Source organism: Gouania willdenowi, chromosome 1, assembly GCF_900634775.1.
Source record: "Gouania willdenowi chromosome 1, fGouWil2.1, whole genome shotgun sequence".
In the NCBI taxonomy this organism is placed as follows: domain Eukaryota; kingdom Metazoa; phylum Chordata; class Actinopteri; order Blenniiformes; family Gobiesocidae; genus Gouania; species Gouania willdenowi.
The window spans coordinates 43,663,940-43,685,937 of NC_041044.1; the positions used below are offsets into that span (position 1 = coordinate 43,663,940).

The 21,998-nt window shown below is 36.1% G+C and overlaps 1 protein-coding gene and 1 non-coding gene across 2 annotated transcripts; one reads left to right on the forward strand and one right to left on the reverse strand.

Moving 5' to 3' along the window:
- The first annotated feature begins 6,009 nt into the window (after positions 1-6,009).
- On the forward strand, positions 6,010-6,082 carry trnak-uuu (transfer RNA lysine (anticodon UUU)). Its single transcript has one exon. It is a non-coding gene; the product is annotated as a tRNA-Lys (tRNA).
- A 688-nt stretch (positions 6,083-6,770) lies between these two features.
- On the reverse strand, positions 6,771-19,532 carry LOC114464510 (ribosomal protein S6 kinase beta-2-like). The gene is made up of 16 exons (XM_028448759.1): positions 19,379-19,532; positions 17,101-17,152; positions 16,174-16,211; positions 15,976-16,090; positions 15,318-15,386; positions 15,095-15,242; positions 14,141-14,198; positions 13,882-13,982; positions 13,596-13,686; positions 13,011-13,101; positions 11,878-11,985; positions 9,306-9,368; positions 8,120-8,197; positions 7,944-8,051; positions 7,750-7,856; positions 6,771-7,679 (listed from the first exon to the last, which is right to left on the reverse strand). Exons 2-16 carry the CDS (start codon positions 17,149-17,151, stop codon positions 7,505-7,507), a joined length of 1,401 nt encoding a protein of 466 aa, XP_028304560.1. The 5' UTR covers position 17,152; positions 19,379-19,532; the 3' UTR covers positions 6,771-7,504.
- Between the last annotated feature and the right edge of the window lie 2,466 nt (positions 19,533-21,998).

Below are 21,998 nucleotides of genomic sequence, written 5' to 3' on the forward strand. Positions count from 1 at the left end.
GGGCACTGTACTAGTACATTAAAAATACAAAGAAAGACAACTTTACAGGAATATACAGTAAAAGACAAGAGAAAAACACAGAAAATACAAAAAAAAATGCATGCTTAATTTTTAAAGCTGTAAATGAGCTTGCCCCTCCTCTTTTAATGCTTTTATATGTAAAAAAAAAAAACTAACACTGGAATAAGGACCAGAGCCTGTGTCGTACAAAGGACTAAATTTAGCCAAAAGTTGGTGTTTATCAGAGGCACAAAATTATGGAATACACTTCCAATGGTCAATGTTCTGCTGGTAAACATTGGTTCCTGACGTCCAAGTGGATGTTCTATTGAAGTTGAGCTCCTATTGAAGCCTAATGCTATGTCTGATCCATCTTTAACAGCCACTGTTCTTTCTAGGAACACATTAAGGTTTGGTTCCTTCTCTGTGTTTAATCTCTAACTGTTCTACAGGACTCTGGAAGCCAGAACAAAGTGACACCTCAACGTTCTCAGGATGACGGAGCTCAGCCACAACAAAGAAACAAGTCTAAGAGTTCAACAGCAGAGCCAAGCTGGAGTTAACGCTAAACATACATGTGACCAGTGTGGGAAGGCCTTTAGCTTTAAATCAGCCCTCATTAGACTGCAACAAATCTATTCTGTAAAACATCTGTCCAGCTGTGACCAGTGTGACAAAGTTTTTACAACATATCACCATTTACTATCTCACCAAATCAGCCACTCATCAGAAAAACCTCACAAATGTGACACGTGGAAAATCCTACAAGAGAAAATTTGCCCTTAATTACCACAAACAAGTTCGTGAGAAGAATATTTTCAGATGCGATGAGTGTGGGAAGACCTTCAGCACTTCACCTGTTCTCCACTCACATCTCTGTGTGGATGGAGACATGGAGCAGGAATCATCTTCAGATCCCAGTGACACCTTCTGGTTCCAGTGTTGGACTGAAGAACCCAGAGATCAGGCTGCACAGGATTCCAACATCAACCTGCTGTCAGCTGGAAAATGGACACCAACAGTTGTTGATCTTTGAAGGTGTGGTCTGAAAGAAAAGATCAATACAATGATCAGATGGAAAGGAAGCAGGAAGAAGTTTCCCTTTGGTCACTTTCTATACAGGATATACATTCTATAGCTTCTGTGTTCATACATGATGTATATGAAGAATGATTCACATTATTATTATTATTATTATACACTTATGACAGATTCTATATCAGGGCTGTCAAACTCATTTTAGTTGAGGGTTGAAATACGGACCAGTTTGAGGTCCAAAGGGCTACAGATTATAGGAAAACCAGCCCTAGTTTATGACTGACTTTGCTTTAATTTTCTCAAATGTTGTGGAATAATGTAGAAAAAATTGCATAACTTTCAAAAATTGAGAGTTCCTGCAACAATTTGAGTTTAAAATCACTCTTGTCATGTGATGTCAGAATGGGAAAACTGTGAGCTCTACAAATATTATGAATTTACTCAAAATGATTGGTTTTAGAGGGGTTGGGATATCTACAACTGAATTGATTCATAATTTACACAATAATTAATGTTTTTCTCTGTCATTTTTACTTACTTCTGTGGGCCAAATTAGATGCTCTAAAGGGCCTGATCTGGCCCCCAGGCCTTGAGTTTGACACATATTCTATGTAAAGACAGTCTATGATGTCCATCATGTTTGTATACTGTACATAATAATCATTAGTCACCTTCTCTACAGTCTATAAAAACTATAGACATTCCAATAGATGTAATCAGATTCTAACTGAATATACATACTGTGTTAATGCAGAACGTCTTCATCCATGTACCTTTAAATCTGTTTCTTTTCTCTATGTTTACAAAGTTTTAAATGAGTATCTAAGACGTCACATTATGGTGTTTTCTTGATTTTAGATGTGATGTGTTTTATGTAAAGTATATCTGCGGTTAAAGGGAATGTGATGAAATGATTCCTGACAGGGAAACTCAGCCTAAAGCTTGTGAATGGATCATGCAGTGTGCTGAATGAATACCAGGGGAAGTGTCCAAACATTCTAACTGTGAAATGTTCTTTAGCCCGTCCAGCCTTTCTTTACAATTTACAATGTTCTATGTAGCCATGATAAACCCTAAAGTTCTTAAATCTCCTTTGATTCCTTCTGACATAATGTAAATGTAACGAAATCAAATGTCCAGTGAAACTTTGTTCCTTATTATTTCATCCTTATTTAATTAACAGTCTTTTACTTAATTATGTACGTTTTTTCTTCTCTTTCTTTCTGTCTTTGTTTAACGTTCATTCTTTTTATTTGTAATATTTCTGGAGTGGCTGTAATGCAAGTGATTTCTTCCTGGGATAAATAAAGGACTTCTGGTTCTGATTTGACGTATTTTTGGCTTCCATACTGTAGGTTGACATAGCATAACAGAAAATTGTCCATCATAACAAAAAAGCTATTGATCGCTTACATAAACTGATTCCATAGCATGAAAGTTAAGGGTAGGTTTGTCCCTAGAAATGTTATCAAAACAATTCTAAAGCCACAATTTATCTTGAAATAAGGCAATTTGTCACTAAAATGTACAAGATGTCTGCCATGTTTTTCATTCGAGGCAGTCTGCAGTCACATGACCTGACATCAGCCCGTCGTTGACATTTGATTGGACTTTCCAAAGACAGAGCAGACAGTGTGATTGGTTTTGATAACATGATGCCGTGACTGTACTTGGCCCAGCCTGTATGGACCAGCGGTCGTCATGTTTTTTTCAATTGTTAACAAGCGTTTGGTCGAAACTGAAGTCAAAAGGTGCATAAAACAACAGTAAACATCACACGGTATTTAGTATTATGGTGTATTAGGTTTTAATAGTTGGAATTTATTGTATTTTACTTGGACTTTGACACCTAAACACAAATTATGAAAGCTTTCCAAAAAAAGAAAGCCAACATTTAATAACACTGAACAGGATTCGAACTTGCGATCTCAACATGTATTTCACATGTTTTCTGAGCATTTACATAGACGTACACATGCCGGTATTATTCTATTTTCATACTTGATTTCTATTCTAGACTAGTAATACCAATCACCAGTTTTATGTTACACATAAACTGTTCAATTTATGAAATAAAAAGTATTATGTAAATATACAATGTATTAGTGTAATGATAATACCGTAAATTTATAATAAAATAAATAGTATAAATATTATACGTAGTTATACATATAAACAGAAATGTTAACTGATTGAAAATGTATCTGATAAATATTATGATATTACGAAAAGAATTAAAGCGTCATCCTTTCACACTTGGTTGGTCATTGTAATACTTCATTTTGTTCGTAGGACAGGGGTGCTCAACCCTGGTCCTTGAGGGCCACTGTCCTGCATGTTTTAGATGTTTCCCTCTTCTAACACACCTGATTCAAATGATGAGCTCATCATTGAAGGTTCTAAATAATCAATTGAGTGTTGATTTAACCATATAATTATTGCTAAAGCCATTGCTTAAGGCAAAGACAAGTGCAAGTCCTGTTCCAACATTGTGTTGTCATTTTCCACTCACAGCTACTGCAGCTACTCATCCCTCTCGTTGGAATGATTTTATAATCAAGTTTGATACAATATATGGCATTATTTAATTTTTGTTAAAAACTCACTCTCTGAATTTACTTGAGATGTCTTTTGTAACATATTGTGTTGTTGCTGAATAACATGTTGAAAAGATTATAACGGGTTAGGGTTAGGTTGGAGTCAGGTTACACAAGATCACAGTAACTGATAAACAGATGACGTGAGTGGAAAAAGCATGAATCCTCCCTGCACATGGAGATCGGGGCTCTTCCTCTTTGATTTTCCTCAGACTCGGTGCTGGGTATTTTTCTTAGAAGGGTGTGGTTGAGCCCGAGATCTCGTATTATACTGCTTCCTGCACAACCTGATAAAATAAAAGGTCAAGTAAGAATTTTAACTGTGATCCTTCCTATTCAACAAACACGCTGGAATAAGAAGAGATTCAATTCCAACATCATCAAGCTTTGCAGAAGCCTGATAACCTCAACCCTAACATAAATATCTTGTCCGAATAATCAGAATATTCTATTCAATCATTTGTTAATGCTGCTGCTATAGGGGTTATATTGTTCTTGTACATTATTGTATATTAGTATTATTTTTTTCTTGCTTTGCACTGTAGCTGTTCCCACTCAACGTTCTTGAAGCCAAATTACAGCGCTTTGGGGTGCTTCCATTTTGTAAATTTGACGTCATTTGGAGCCAGTCTGCACAGTAAGGTCCGGTGGGAGGAACCCTGGTAACATGCCCCACCCATTTAGCGTACTGTCCTGATGACTTACGCAGCCCAGCTACGCCAAGAACATAAGTATCTTTCCCGCTGGAAATTCTACCAACGGCTTGTTCAGATCATAGAGGTTAGTACAGAACCACCATATATTTACTCAAAACTTGGCTATGTTCTCAAATCCAACCTATTCTACTGTCAGCACTCACAGAGCTGATGAAGACAAAGGACAGCATGCAACACACGAGGACAAACATGAAACTACAAAGATAGAGGACAACATAGAGAAACAGCTGCATCAAACCCCCGTCTCTCAAATCGCACAGTGTCTCACTCTCAGCTGAATAGAAAACCTTGGATTTTGTTGACCGGAAAGGAGAACTGGTTCTTGAAGAGATTGGGTTGAAAGTGAAACCAAGGCCAACTCTAAAAAGAAGAGCTCCACCTATTCCTACTCATGTAAAACTGTGGTCGAAAGAGTCGCTGGTGTAAACTGTACAGAGCTGTATTTGATGTGAACTGTGCAAGAATGATATCGATCTAGAAGAACAACCAGATTTGTGTCTTTGTGTTGACATGAGTGAATCATGCCAAAATGGGGAATTGTAAATAATTTCTTATCACATGAGATGTCTACACCGGTTTTGTGGGGTGACTTAGGGGCCACCCCAACAGGGGGTTTGAGGGATTTTAGGGACATTAGGTCCCAGTCTTGATTCCTGAGTATCACATATTCCATTGTTCCTTTGTATTGCTTTGGGGGAATGCTGTATCGACACCCTGATTTACATGATGGTAATTGGCCAATGGGGTTCGGTGGTGAAAAACCCAAGAAGTTATCTGTACTGTTTGAAGTTGGTATTGAGTCTTCCTAGAGCCTGAGAACTGGCAGTAGAGAGATCAGCTTTCCTCAGCCCAGAATTCTCCCAGCTTCCTGTGTGTGAGCAGGTGCTGGATGATTGGAAGATTTTACTTGTGACCAACTTAGAATAAAAGATAATTAGCAATACCCTTGTCATCTTTCCTTGAAGCTGATCATTAAATAACTGGGAAGGTAAAGGTAATAAAAACCTTACACTATCATGGATTCATAAATTGTCATGGATCTTCAAACACTGGTTTACCTCTGGCTTCTCCACGTTTTCCTGCTTTTCTTCTTCCCGAGGCACCAGAACATTAGTTTGGTTGTTTAGCCATGGCCACGTGCTGCAGCAGTAAACAGTAAACAACTGTCACACCTTAGAACTGAACTGTCAATTGATTTGGGGGGCCGGAATAAAACAATTTTTTTATTTATTTTTCATTAAAACGAGACTTACTAGTTATTAATAATACTACCAAGTTTAGTTTGCTAATAATACCAGCTAGGCGCCCCTAGCATTTGCCTATACTGCCTATACAACGGGCCGGCCCTGGAGTTTCCACTGCTGCTCCCGCTGTTCATTTAGTGCTGAGTTCAACAAACTATTCATCAAACACTCATAAGTCTCATAAATTACATATTATTTAATTGTGAGTTACATCATCTCTTTTATTAAACGCTGACAGGTGTTGAAAAACGTATCAAATGCACAGATCCAAACCATCATTCATCGTAAAAGCTGCAGCGCATGCGCCGTCACTCTAATCATTACATCTGTGATCGATCTCGTGGCTCTTATGACGTAAGTCCTAATATTGTAGTAGAGAATTCATAATCGCAGATAAAAACAGCATTCCTCAGAGCCCGGATAGCTCAGTCGGTAGAGCATCAGACTTTTAATCTGAGGGTCCAGGGTTCAAGTCCCTGTTCGGGCGGAAATCTTTTAAAACTGTGTGTTTTTTTTTAATAACTTTTGTAATGGGCAGATTCTTCAAAACTTTTCTTCAAAAAAAATAAAAAAATGTTCAAACGCCTCTTTTATGTGCGCAATTTTTGTTGTTTTTTGATTGAATAATAAAGACACGAATGTACTACCAATAATGTATACATACACACATATATATATACATTACAAAAGTATATGTTTTACTTTTTTAATGGGCAACTGCATCAAAACTGTTTTCACTTAAAACACTTCTTTGCTTTGACTGAAATGTTCTATTTTTTGATTGAATGTTAAAACATGAATGTCCTACCAATAACATGGCCAAAAAACAAAAAACATGACTTCAAAGAAAAAAGTTTCCAAATGTAATTATTTGGCTCTCTAATTTTTTTTTTTTTTGCATTTGAACACTTTTTTTTCTTTGATTGATAATATTTGATTCACAGCACGATTGTGAATGAAACTAAACTGAGGGTCACATGATCAACTTTCATGTCAACATTAGAACAATCATCCATCTGAGCATTTACAGAGATAAGTTTTCATTTATGTCATTTTGGTTATTCTAAATTTTACCACTTTACTATATTTCACTCTTACTTAGTGTCATCTGTGTTCATTTGTGCATTTATTTTGGGGGGGACGCCAGTTGCCAAATAAACAAACAAAACAAGCAATAATTTCAAATATTTCTTTATTTCACACACGTTCATCATCCAGAAGAATCAATTACAAGAGATGAATGACAAAAGATCATTTTCTATTTCACTAAATACAATATATTAATATATATATATTTATCACTCTGTGAGCATATAAACAAACCAAGGAAAACAACACCGTTTATCCAATAATGACAATAAATTATTGTTCATCAGAAATTGAAATTAGTTTGTGTTTCTGTCGCATGATTTTTTATAAAACAATCATTGAGCGATTGATTGCAATGATTTTGATTGATTTTAAGCATTAGCATTAGCACAACATCAAAATGTTTTAGGTAACTTTTATTTTGGAGAATTTTGCTTTGAAAACTTAGTCAGATTTAGTCAGAATTCTGTCATTCTGTAATCTTTTGGTTCAGTTTTTATTTAATGCTTTTAGACTGAAACACATCAATATGGGTATGGTCGGAGTTTGTTACCAAAATAAAAGCTGATTTAGAGCATCAAGAAAATATGAGTTGATTCCAGTGGTTTTTAAATGATAAGATATTTATATTTATCGAGTGAATATAAAATTTACACACTGTTTGACAGCTTTTAGATCCTTAACACTGCAGAAAGTTTGGTTGAATTATCTTAAATTAAATTATTAACAAAAAAACAAAAACCACAGCAAAGGGAAAAACCAAGCAGCAGCTTTACAAAATAAAAGCTTCGCTTGTCTTCGCCTGAGGTTTAAAACGTCTTCACGAGCGAAGGCCGTTCTGCTTCTTGTTCCTGGCCGGTGTTTTGATTGGCCGACTCGCAGCACCGTTCTCGGTGGGTACGACAGGTGGCGAGGTGGGCGGAGCCACAGGAGGCGGGAAAACGTCAGCATCCAATCCGGATTTAAAAGGACCGGCAGCAGAGAAAGTCAGAGGACTGGAGGAGGACACGATGACATCATGATGACATCACTAACACGTGTGTGTGTGTGTGTGTGTGTGTGTACCTAATGGGTGTGCGTGGGCTGTGTCGTCGTACGTGTCGCGTTCGAGGCTCAAAGGAGAATCCTTCCTTCAGACTTTCCAGAACGGACGGAGCCACGTAGGTGAAGCCCTGACGGACACACACACACACAGACACACACAGACATAAGCAAACAAATAAACAAACAAACAAACAAACAAACGTAGAGGTTCTCACAGCGAAGGCGAGCTCAGCGCTGTGGCTCAGTCTGGCGTCGTCAGGACTATCGACTGGAGTCTGACGAGTGAAACGAGAATCAAACTGACTCACATCCTCGTCTGAGAGCTGTAGGAGAGAGAGAGAGTTAGTGTGTGTGCGCGAATGTGTGTGTGTGTGCGCGCGCGTACGCGTACCAGCTGAGGTTTGTACGGAGGCTCCATCTTCCTGTTCAGAAGCTCCTCCCACTCGATGTGTCTAAAGAACGGATGTTTCTGCAAAACCAGGAACGAACAGGAAGTGAAAAACTTAATATTTATAACATCATGAGGCGTTCAGGGAACATTGTACAGTGATCTATGAGGCATTCATGGACCATGGTACAGGGCGGCCATAGTGCGTTCATGGAACATGGTGCAGTGATCTTGTGAGGCGTTCAGGTAGGGTTGCCACCTTTCAGAAAAGAAAATAAGAGACACCCACAGGACTGTGAACACAATCCTCAAAAATAGAACCATTTGGACATAGAACAGTGTCTCCCAAACGTTATTGGCTCATGTACCCTGAGCTCATTTTATACATGATGTATTTGAGTCTACAGACTCGTCTAAACTATTTCCTGTTTCTCATCCAACATTAACCCTGAATCTAAGCCTTTATATTCATTTATTTCTGATGTTTTGCTCTTTTAAAATTTGAATTTCACTTTTTGTTTTATTTTAAAGAGTTGTGCCACAAATTATTATTGATGGATAAAAAAAAAAGTCTGTGCTCATGTAAAAAAAAAAAAAATCTATAACGTTAAAATATAAACTGAAATGTTTCTGTGTACTTCCTGAAAGGTGTTCAAGTAATGCAAATACGGTGTAACGGTCTGAGTTTGCAGCATGCTGAGATTGTATATGCGCATGCGTTCACATGCGCACTACCAGAAAATTAATTATTTGTTTATTGGATTATGTTAGGGCTAGAATCTCGGTACGGAGGTAAACTCAGTACGTAACACCGGAAAATGAATTTTTGCTACTTCCGCTGTGCTGACATTGTTTATTCAATTTCAAAGTTAATGTTATTGGAAAAAGAATTACGCTGTGCTGAAGTTAGGATAACGGCTCATTAAACGAGGCAGGAGAGGTTCCAACGCCACTAATTCTGTTTTGGCTCAGTACGGGTCAGTACAGTGATCCTGTGAGGCGTTCAGGGAACATGGTACAGTGATCATCTGAGGCGTTCAGGGAACATGGTACAGTGATCATCTGAGGCGTTCAAGGACCATGGTGAAGTGATCCTGTGAGACATTCAGGGACCATGGTAGATTGGGTCCGTGAGGTGTTCAGGGTCTATTGGTGTATATGGGACAGACTGATGCATTCAGGGACTCACCTGTATATCAGCACAGTCAGCTTTTCCAGATCCGAGTCTCTGAGCTGAATTCTTCTTCAGCAGCTGAAAAGGAAAATAAAAATAAAATAAATGAAAAAAATCATCATTTTTTTCAAATGTTAAAACTTTATTCTCTCTCTAAATTAAAATCATAAAAACGGTGAGTTTATTTTATAACTGCATAAGTATTCCTTATTTTATTTTATTTAAGTGTACACACTGCCCTCTGCTGGATGATTCTTAATATAACATTGACTTTGCAAAACATTTAAATAACAACACAAACTTGTGTTTTTAAGATCTTTTCAAAGCTAAAACATTTTGAAAATTAATTCCATGAAGTTTTCAGTTTTACTGTTTATCTTAAAAAAGTAACGTTACATCTTTTTATTTACCCAATTAATCAATCATAAATCATGTATTTTGATACATACCTGTCAAGTATCCCGTTTTAGCCGGGAAAGTTTTTTACCCCTCTTTCCCGCCATCTTCCCGTATTATTATTTTCCCGTAAATATCCCGTATTTTAATGTAATAATAATTAAAAGATGCCTTACTAAACTGAAACCTGAAATGACCTGAGTGACAGTTGTCACGATATTAGTGACAACTGTCACTAAGCCAAACGTGGCACATATTGTGCATTTAATTGTTAATAAATGAGCCTGTGTCGCATTTTGCATCAGCAAAATTTCTGGTAGGAATGTGCGATATTTTATTGTTTTATGATTTGTCGTCAAAATCTTCTCACTGGTAAGAATTTGTCATCCCACGATATAAACGATAAATTCCCATGTCGGAAATTAGCGAGGGCCACTTGTCCCTCAGTTTAGCCAAGAATGTCCCTAAAAACCTTGTTTCACTGGTCAAAACTATCCCTGTTTGTTAACTTCTTATTCTCTGGAGCAGAACGCTGTTCACAGCAGCCTCTGCGACAGCGATGTGCACCGCCGCCCCTCAACCCTCACACGCCCACAGACTACGAAGCTACCAGAAGCTGCAGAGCTGTGATACATCATGAACCACTACTTAGTTAAAACCAGAAAATCATCCAACAAAGGGAACCAATTCATGTTCCTCCGTCAGATCCACCCATAGTTCTACAAACACGGTGACAGAGATGAACCTGTAGCAACGATAATGAACTGGAAACTCAACTAAAGCTAACTATGCTAAGCTAACACACAGACTGGGCTAAGAGCTAATGCTAACCACTCCATATAAATAATAGACCAAGCAAAAAATATGCGTCTTACTGTCATAAAGCCATAGATTTGTTTATAGTCAGATTTAATACTTGTATGGAAGAATAAAAACTAAACATTGTGTGAAATAAATGTTAGCATAAATAATGTCACTATTCATCCGTCCCAACTAGTGAAATGCAATATATTTTAATTATATTTCACGTGTTCACAGACAAAGCTGGTCCCATTAGACTAATGTAACTATTGAGATTATTACACCTAAATATAGTGAATGATTAAATCTGGTTTAATTATAGGAAATCAGTTATTTATCAATCATAACTTTATGTAACTCATAAAATAAATGAAACAAGATTCAGCAACAGTAAAAACACTGATGCAGTTATTTTTGCTTTTCATGAGGTTTTTTTTTTTTTTATACAAAATAATATAATTTTAAGTGAGGAAATAAATGAATTACTTACAATAAAACTAATAAAGTGATCCACATGCACCAATATATTCCATAAAATATCAGCTCATGAATTGTTTGAGTCAGCAGTTATTGTAGCCTTTTTTAATGTGTCTAGTGTTGATGTATTCAGATTTATTTGTGTTTGTAAGGAACCTGTTTACTCTGTAAGTTGGGAATTATTTTATTTATTTAGAATTTTTTATTTATCGTGATGTTTATCGTTATCATGATAAATACCAGAATCATAGCGAGCACCAGAAAATTTCCCTTATTTTCAAATTCAAAACTTGACAAGTATGTTTTGATGTAGTAATCACACTAAATATAACTGAATATTATAAAGAATAAATATAACCTCCTGTACCCCTCCAGGATTTTGAGGCGTGCAGGAAAGATTGTGGCCGACCCCTCCCACCCCGGTCATAAACTGTTTCAATCTCTCCCTACTGGAAGGAGGTTTAGGTCCATCAGGACCAGAACCTCCAGACACAAAAGCAGCTTCTTTCCCTCTGCCACCATCCACATGAACACACCCCAAGTCACCCACTGAACCCCCCCCACCCGATCACCACCTCCATGATGACATTATCTGCTGCACTGTATATATATATGTATATATATTTATCCTTTATTCTCTATGTTTTATTTATCCCTCATCCTTTATATTTATATAGTTTGTTTTGTGCACCAACTACCAAGACAAATTCCTTGTTCTGTCCTTAAAACTGTACATGGCCATTAAAAACATTTCTGATTCTGATATACAGGAGTAGAAATATCAATATAAAAATATAATCACAATATAATGAGGTAAATAATAAATATATATTAACTCATTTTAATGATATGATAACCATTGTGATGGTGTAAATAATAAACACATTAAGAATGACTAAATAATAATAATAACCTTTTTGATCAGGTCTCTGGCGTCGATGGTCAGATATGGAGGAAGGTTGATTTTACATTTGAGGATTTTGTCGATGGTTTTCTTTCTGTTCTCAGCGGTGAACGGAGGCTGAAAAACACAGAAGAAGAAACAAAACAGTCAAAGGTGCCACATTTTTAGAAGAAGAAGAACAAGAAGAAATCTCTTCAAATTCAATCTCTGCAAATTCGATTCAATAATAATATTTATTATTTTAGAATTTATTATTATTATTCATATTTATTTTGCAGCATTCATCATTAAATATCTGAAAGTTAAAACCCAGGCTGTTTCTTAATCTGTGGACTCGTGGACTCGTTTTACCCAGCATGCATCAGAGGAGACTTACATGCACTTCGAACAAGCGCATGATTTCAAAGATGACAATGGAGGAGGATAAGCAGCACATGTGTAAGTTACAAAAACTACATTGACCAGTATATTGAACATAATAATAATAATAATAATAATAATAATAATAAGTTACATTAGGAGTTTAATTTCATACCTGAAGTGGTGCAGATTCTGTTTTGTCCTAAAGGATGTAATTAGTTTTTCTTTAAAAATGTAATACCTAAAACATGTAACTATTGAGAATTAAAATACTTTATTCAAAAAGGAGAATTACTTTTGTATTATCATTATTATTAATCATATTATTCTTGTTGTTAGCTGGCCTAAAGTATTTCTAAAATCTATCCGGAATTATTCATTTATTAGTTTTAGCTTATTTTTATTATTATTTATTTTTTAAAATAATTATTATGAATTCAATACCTAAAAAATCTGATTATTAAGTAAGAATTAAAATACCTTATTTTGATATAAAATATTTTATTGTTGTTATACATAAAATTTGTTCAGAATTTTTTAATTTATCACCAAAATGTTTTATTGGTTTATAAAATAATTCATATTTACAACAATGACATCTACTCAATGATACATATTATTGTCTTTGATGTTTACAGTGGAGCGCACATACTACACTGTCAGGAAGTTTGCTTTGTCCCAAAACGACGAGTATGCGAAGACCAAGTCTGCTCCCACGAGTCCGTTCACAAGTAGAGTATGTACAGTATACTAAACACAGATGTTTCTAATCACTAACTCACCGATCCAGTCATCATGTCGTACATCAGAGCCCCCAGGCTCCACCAATCAACTGATCTGTTGTGACCCGACCGGGTCAGGATCTCTGGAGCCCTGAGAGACACATGCACACACACATACACACCCTTTTCTGTGTGTTTATATCTCTAACGACGGCCCCGAAAGGACATAAATATTATTTTTCAGATCGTGTGTGTGTGTGTGTGTGTGTGTGTCTCACATGTACTCGATGGTTCCACAGAATGTGTGTGTTTGTGTGTGTGTGTCTCACATGTACTCGATGGTTCCACAGAATGTGTGTGTGTGTGTGTGTGTCTCACATGTACTCGATGGTTCCACAGAATGTGTGTGTGTCTCACATGTACTGGATGGTTCCACAGAATGTGTGTGTGTGTGTGTCTCACATGTACTGGATGGTTCCACAGAATGTGTGTGTTTGTGTGTGTGTGTGTGTCTCTCACATGTACTCGATGGTTCCACAGAATGTGTGTGTGTGTGTGTGTCTCACATGTACTCGATGGTTCCACAGAATGTGTGTGTGTGTGTGTGTGTGTGTGTGTGTGTGTGTGTGTGTGTGTGTGTCTCACATGTACTCGATGGTTCCACAGAATGTGTGTGTGACGGAGCCATCGTGAATCGACTCTTTACATAGGCCAAAGTCAGTGAGTTTGATATGACCTGCAGACAAAAAGGAGGAGGAGTTTAGAGTCAGACGCTGTGATTGGTCCCTGAACGCACCACGTGTAAACACATGAACACACTGGAGGTGAAACAAAGCAAAGCAGAATCCTACGTTGATAAAACCCACACTGCTGCTGTTGCTGCTGCTGTTGATGTAAATAAAGCTTTGTTGACACATAAACAGGGCGTTACCATGGTGATCCAGCATGATGTTCTCAGGCTTCAGGTCTCTGTAAATGATCCCGTTAGAGTGAAGATGACCCAGAGCCAGAGTGATCTCTCCTAGATAGAAACTACACACAGAGACAAACAAAGACATCTGATTGGACAAAGACTCACTCACTCATGGGAACAACCAATGGGAATATTCACTCAATTTAGAATCTATGACAGTTTAACTGACTTTGATCCTTAACAACTTCCTACTTCCTGTCTGAGACTCTCTACCCACCAGGCCGTGTCCTCCATGAAGATTCCTTCTTTCTCTAGCTGCATGAACAGCTCTCCCCCTGGTGACAGAAAGTAGGATTACACTTTATATCCCTACCATGTTATTTCAACTCATTTTCATAACCTCCCACGTACTTCAGTCTAAAAACAAAAAAAACCAGAAAGGTTTACCAGTTGTTTCTTAATAATCCAATGCTCTTGGAAGGATAAGGTCGTAGGTTCGCGCCCCGCTTTAGTCAATTTTTTATGACATTTTTTGGACGTTGAGATGACTCTGGTGACAATATTACATAAAAGTCAATATGAATGATGCAATATCAAGCAGCAGTCACTGTCTTTATATCCAGTGTAACAGGAGAGCTCTCTATGCAGCCATCCTATGCTGCTGCCACGTCTCTCAGATTCATATTATTCTCCACTCGTCACATCACTGAAGAGATAAAGTGATGAAGCGACCAAAAAACACGACTAATCACAGGCAATTTAAGCCACTATAATCACTGAAGGTGTGTTCAGTGTGTGAACGCACCTTTAGAACAGGCTCATATTCCTCAAACGCCGGCTTATTTCACCATCAGGGTGAATAAATCACTCTCTTAAGGGTGGTTAATATGGTAGTTTGTGTAACTTTCGATCCATTGATGATGTATGTAACCCAAGGTTTACATACTCAGGGTTGATTGACCCACTTCATACCAGATGGAATAGAATCAGATACCCAGAGTTTCCCATCGCTGGGTATGTTGACCCAGAGTTTATGATAGACTCAGAGTTTGTTAACCCTCCTTTATGGAATACACACCATGAGTGTTTGTGTGTGCGCTCAATGGTTGTGTGTTCACGCAGTGTTTCAATCACAAAACAATTGGTAAAAAAAAATCCAGAATTTTTCAAGACTGAAGTGCGTGGCTATTTGTTGAAATGACATGGAATGACTCCTTAGCTGCAGACTCACCGCTCAGACACTCCAGGATCAGGTAGAGTTTTCCTCCGGTCTGGAAGGCGTAGAGCAGATCCACGATGAACGGGTGCCTCACCGTCTCCAGGATTTCACGTTCGGCTCGTGTGTGAGCCGTGTCTTTGGCGTTTCGCACGATCTTTGCCTGGAAAACCAGAAAAAGAAGAGAAAAGTCCTTTTATACGTCTGAAAGGAGCTGAAAATAAATGAGTTAAAGCACCTTTTTTAGGACTTTCATGGCGAAGATCTTCCCAGTCTGAGAACCCTGAACCTTCCTCACCTGGAAAACCTGACACGGAGCAGGAAAGATTAAGCACAGGATTTGGTGCGATTTATGGTCACTGACCATGACGCAGAGCCATTTGATTCATCTGCAGTGTGTGTGTTTGTGTGGGCGCGTACAGTGTTTGTCTGTGTGCGCAGAGTGTTTGTGTGTGCGCACGACGAGCATTTGTGTGTGTGTGCACAGTGTTTGTGCGTTCGCGAAGAGCATTTGTGTGCGCACAGTGTTTGTGTGCGCATAGTGTTTGTATGTGCGCACTAAGTGTTTGTGTGCGCCCAAAATGCACAAAACAACACCAAAAACACACAAAACAACAAAGAATAGACAAAAATACATTAAACATGTAAAGTGATTATACTAAAAACAAACAAAAGCAGTGTTTATGTGTTTAAATAAAGAAATGTTCAATAAATATTGAAATGTTGACAAGAAATGGTATTGTATGAATAGTAGCTTTGACCAAGTGATTTTAAATAAGGGTTACCTGAAAAATGTATTGTCAGATTAATCGAAAAAAATAAATGTTAGAAAACTAATCATTTAGGACGTGTGTGTGTGTGTGTGTGTGTGTGTGTGTGTGTGTATGCGCGCGTACCTTTCCATACGCTCCTTTTCCCAGCACGGTGAGCAGCTCAAAGCAGTCTGGTCCGACTCTCTCACTGTCTCTGTTGACGCTGTCACTGGTGAGCTCCACCTCCTCCGTCTGGACACTGACACAAGCACACAGAGCGCCCCCTTATAAGTAACGTTATTACTAACACCATTATCTGTTTCAGAGACAATCTTTACTTACTGCTCAGGTTCAGGATTACTGTAGTTACACACGTCCTCCTGCACACACACACACACACGCACGCACACGCAGCGCTGTATTAGCTTTTAAATCTCAGTAACATGTTATCAACATGTGACACTAGCTGTGTTTCCATTACAGATTTTCGTAAAATAAAAGCAATATTTCTAAATGTTGACAAAGTATAACTGCGCTTTGAACAGGTTTCAAGTGCAAGCTGCTTTGGGCTGAAGCCTTGTAACTCCTGTGAAATCTCATCCTGCGAGACTTCGGCGCAGGAAGACGGACGCTCAGAACTTCCTTAGAACACTCTGCATTCCTTTGTTGTTTCACGGCGAATGTGGCACCAATAATTTTGAATTCTAATGCTAAGAAATGTCTGGGTCTCCTCTTCTGTCCACACGTACCGCGTCATGTTTTCTCTGAGAGAAGAGGTCATGTGACCAGGTACGTCACGTCCTGTCACGTGCATTTTAGGAGAAAGTGTTTCCATAGTGCTTTCACGACACATTTCAATATTGAAACTTCTAATTTTTAAATTCAAGTGTTTCCATTACCAGTTTTTATTGCGCTATTTAGATTTAGTGTATTTCCAAAGATAATGAAAGCGCAGCTAGTGAGTCACTTTTTGGACAAAGTCATATTTTTTGTCTATATTATTTGATTTTGTTAATTTGATGACCTGTTCGTTTCATTAAACGATGATTTGTCGACTGTCAAAATAGTTAATAGTTGTAGCCCTGATCTTTTGTGGAAGAAACTTAGATTTTTTTTCTCCATTTTGTTTTTTAAATACAAATATTGACTTTAAATTGAAACTGATTTCACAATCCTAAAAAAGACAGAATTTAACCGAGAACGCTGACTTTCTTCTATAATCTGAGAATCTGAACTGATCGACAATACTCTTCACACGCACGCACACACCTCCTCACTGACGTCCTCCGTCTCCAGGTCGATGTCGAACACTCCTGCCATCCTAAAAACAGTAAAACAACAATTGAAAAACAATAAGAAAAACACAAGAAATGACACGAAAAAATGAAAAATACACCAAACATGCAAAGAATGGCATCCACAAAACAAAAAATTACACACAAAATGATACAAAAAAAACACCCAACAAACATGGAACGACACCCAAAATTCACAAAACACCCAAAACAAAACCAAAAACACACAAAATACACCACAGAACCAAAAAATAACACCCAAAACACACAACACAACAAAAAATAGACAAAAATACACCAAACATGTGAAGAATGACACTAAAAACTAACAAAACAACATCAAAAACACACATACACAAAAACAACCACATAAATTACTTTAAACTTCCAACCTACGACCAGTTTAAAAACAGAAAAGAGACAAAAACATGAAAAAATGACAAAATTCTTCCCAGAGGAAACACACCTTACAGATTTAATCATTCCCCTTTGATAACAACAGATCTATTCTTTATAAGTCTGTAACAAATTGACTTTAGGCTCCGGTTTGATCTTGTACATATGTTGTAATAAAACGTGCGTGTGTAAATTGGCACCAACATGAGGCTGAGGAATGTGGGACTGTGACCACAAAAACACATTTAACTGCTTTTGTTTAACCCTGGGGCTTGAATGAGTCGGCGTCGGTCCATATCACACGACTAGTTTACGATGACGTCGCAATAACACGCAGCCACGCACTGACTACGTCTCAACTCATCTCTAAAGTCGACACTTTAAACCGCAAACCGTTTTTAATCCATCACAATAGGCTGAGTAAAAACAGAGCTATGATGACAAATGTGCGAGATATTTTACTAACACAATACCACAATAAGCGAGTATCCTAATGTAGATAATTACATTTTTATGGCCTCCGATTTTCAAGAAAATACGTCATTACATTCCTGAAAGAAAAAACACTTATTTCAATGTTTATTCAACTGTTTTCAATATTTTTTTCAAAGATAAAATTGCAATCTGACACTGAATACAGCATCACGTGCAAGTTTTTGTAAAATATCACACATTTACATGCAATTTGTCCTCGTAACAGGTTTGTCAGAGAGATAGAAATGTTAATCTCATGCAAAATCTGACGTAAATGAGGCAATAAAATCTCTCACATGCCACGACATTTCAGGGCAGGATTTTGCGCAACATTTCACATTTCCGTCTCTTTTCCCAGTTGTTTACACAGGAAAATTTGCCTGTAAATGCGTGACAAATCTATAAAACTTGTCAAAGAAATAAAAGTCTGAAATGTATATGCTTTAATTTGATACAACATAGCCCTTATGTGTTTGTTTCTTTTTGTATCTGCTCAACCTGATACCTGTCTGTATTTTGTTTTATTTCTGTGTTGTTTGTAGCTGGGATTTGGGTGTACTGTTTTGACTACAGAAAGAAACAAAGAAAATGAGTTATTCACAAGATTTAACTTAAATAATCAATTAAACATGCATTTTTGGCATGATTTTGAGATGTTCAGTTATTCATCCTCAGTTTCTTTAAATATACGAAACAGATTTCACTGTAATAAAGCAAAGAAGCTGCTTTTCATGAGGGTCAGGGTTAATTTTTTAATGAAAGAACATATTTAAATTGACTATATTTCAGCAGCCTGTACATTATTATTTAATGTATACATGAGTGGGGTTAAGTTATGGCCTATTCTTTGAAGCATTAATATTAATTTATGCAATTTAATTGTCTTGATTTTAGTGAGATTAGTACACATTAACAGCCACAAATGCAATATTAATAATTAGCATAATAATTTTTTTCGCATCACATTTATTTATAAAATGTAAAATTCTATTTTATTTTATTTTATTTTAGCTTTTTCAATTTAATACAGGTAAAATATATAATCATAGCAAAGCTTTGACATTATCTACTGAATTTTACGTCATTATTTGGTTTCCCGTAACTCGGAACTTTATGTTTAGCTGATGTCACCTGCTGTTAGCTTAGCTTAGCTTCATTCAGTAAACTATCACCAAAAAACACAGAAATAAACCAAAGATATTAATACTACAGCGAAGACCGTTCAACAAGTCACACATTTGACGTTAAGTCATATTTACACTGAGAGTGCCACGATGTTAAAACGTGGCGATCCATGTGGAATATGTGAGTGAAGCTAACAGCTAACATAGCTACTTTAAACTCCGGGTTTTCGCTAATAAATGCGGTATTATTGTTGTGACCTGAGTGTCGATGCTTCATTCGGTCCGTCCTCGGCACGTTTTGGTCCTTTAAAAGGCTCAGAAACACTCGGTTATGGCCCGGTTGACATCGCTCAGCTGTAAAAAAGATGTTTTTGTTTTGGCTCCGGTGCGACGTAAGGAACGTGACGTCATTACGCACGACTCTGCACGTGTGCGTCACGCATTTCCGGAGGCGGGAAACAAATGTAAAAATAAAATAGAAATACAACAATTTAAAAGGGAAATGTAATATTATAATAAACTGTCTTTACAGGGAATAAAAGACAAAAGAGAAATGGAAACTTTGGACATTTTTGAATAATTAAATATTATTTTATTTTATTAATTATTTTAGTTAAAAGTACCCCAAGTGTTTTTTTCTTCTTTATTTACATATGTAAATAATTGCATATAACTGTAAATAATGTTTAAATTGTTTATTCACGGGTGAATTACTGAATCGTACAGTATATTATGTAATCAGAATCAGGATTCCTTCATTAATCCCAGGGGGTATTTGCTTATAATAGTATCAATATTAAAATAATGGGAAAAATGTAAAAAAGATTAGCAAATAAAGATGGCTCCTCTACTTTTTTCTCTTCCTTAAAAATGAAAGAAACTGCATTTCAAAACATGTTCCACTTGATTCTGTTAAAAATGTTGGGAGATATTTGTGTTTTCCAAAAGCTCCAGAGGCTAAATAAATTCATTTAAAAAATGCTAAATAATATCTATTTGTGTAATGATTTCTTGAATCAAACTTTTGTTGTTGATGTTGCAACTTTCTTTTTATTTGTTTTTGAACAATTATAAAATTAGAAGGAAAAACTACATAAATCAATTTTTAAAAGAAAGAAAATAATAAACATGTTTGGTTGGAAAATTGAACAAATACAAAATTTTTAATATTTCTGTGTTTATGCTTTTCCAGTACTTAGTTAATTATGTCAAACTTTAGATATTGATTTACTGTAGGTAACGATTCCTTTTGTGATATTTATTATGAGATTGTTGAACAATTATTCATTTATTTACATGTGAGCACACAGACTTTTTTGTTTTCGTTTTTGTTTCATCACAAAATGTACTTTTTGGTCAGGATTCTAGTTTTCTGTCCCTTAAATTATCAGATGAAGTTTGATTTTTAAAATAAAGGATAAAGAAAAACATTTTCTCTATGATTCAATTCTATTTTTCTGTATGCATTTTTTGATATTCTAAAACAAAACCATGAAGTCCACGTTTTCTAAATGAGTTCAAAATATCTAAATCTAAACCTGCTGATAAAATTTTTTTTGAGTATCCTCTGAATTATTTTTATCATAGTTTCTGTTTTGCTTTCCTGGGCACTAACTTTCATTTTGAATCTAATGTTTATGTGTTTGTGAGGTTGGACGAACAAAGTATGTTTAGCTTTAGCTGTTCATAAAAATCCCCACAATTACCACAAAAATATGTTTTTCATACAAATATAACGTTAATTTCAGGTGCAACAAATCTAAGTGAAAAATCTTTATTCACAAATTTAGTTGTGATTAAATTTGAACTTGGTTTTAAAATAAGAAAATGGTGCACTACTTTTATTTTGAAGGAGATTAAGTTACAGAGCATTTTCAGGCAGTGATTTAATAACACTGAGAAGACACACAGAAATGAGTAAAAACAATCATCATAATCATATTTTAAAAAAGTGAAGTTTGAAACCTTTGATGAAATAAACTCAAGTAAATGAAAACTTACTAAAGATTGTATTTTTTATTTCTTAAATAAAGGCCCCTCTGGTTAATATAGTTTTAAAAAAAATAAATACACTAAATCATGCTATTTAAAATAACAATTAACTCAGTGTAAGTGGGTGTTGTTTTTTTTTGTCAGTTTAAAATCAGCCAAATATTAAAATACATTTAATAAACAAATAAATATATGTATGAATGACAGAAATGAAGGAACAAATACATACTTTTTTAATCAACACTGCCATGTTTGCTGAGTGGATATCTTGATTTCCCTCTTATGGTGAGTGATGGGAGTGTTGGACCTCCTCCCTGAGAATAGACTTTCTTTTTCCCTGAAGTCATGTGACTGTGAGAAAACATCTCCAGCTGTTCTCTGACAGGAAACGTCCAGCAAAACCCCCCATGAGATGTTTCCACAGAACCATTGTGCAACACAGTGTGAGTTAGACACACAAAGTCTGCAAGAACAACACAGTTATACACAAATGTAAACTGTAATACACACATATACACATTTATACACAGATATACACAAATATACACACATATACACAGATATACACATATATACACAGATATACACAGATATGCACAGATTTACACTTTTATACAAAGATATACACAAATATATGCATATATAGTATACAGTTATATTCAGATATACACAATTATACACAGATATACACAAATTTACACAAATGTACACATTTATACACAAATATACACATTTATACATAGATTTACACACATTTACACAAATATACACATTTATACACAGATTTACACAACTTTTCACAAATATACAAATATATACACAGATGTACACATTTAGACACAAATTTACACAAATGTACTAATTTATACACAAATATACACATTTA

What these genes read in the sequence shown, in the direction of transcription:
- LOC114464510 (XM_028448759.1), bottom strand. Translation starts at nt 17,151, where the DNA reads ATGGCAGGAGTGTTCGACATCGACCTGGAGACGGAGGACGTCAGTGAG. An exon ending in CGGAGGACGTCAGTGAGGAG is followed by an intron (nt 16,212 to 17,100) that starts GTGTGTGCGTGC and finishes GTGTGTGTGCAG; the next exon opens with GAGGACGTGTGTAACTACAG. An exon ending in TGTGGAACCATCGAGTACAT is followed by an intron (nt 13,102 to 13,595) that starts GTGAGACACACA and finishes TGTGTCTCTCAG; the next exon opens with GGCTCCAGAGATCCTGACCC.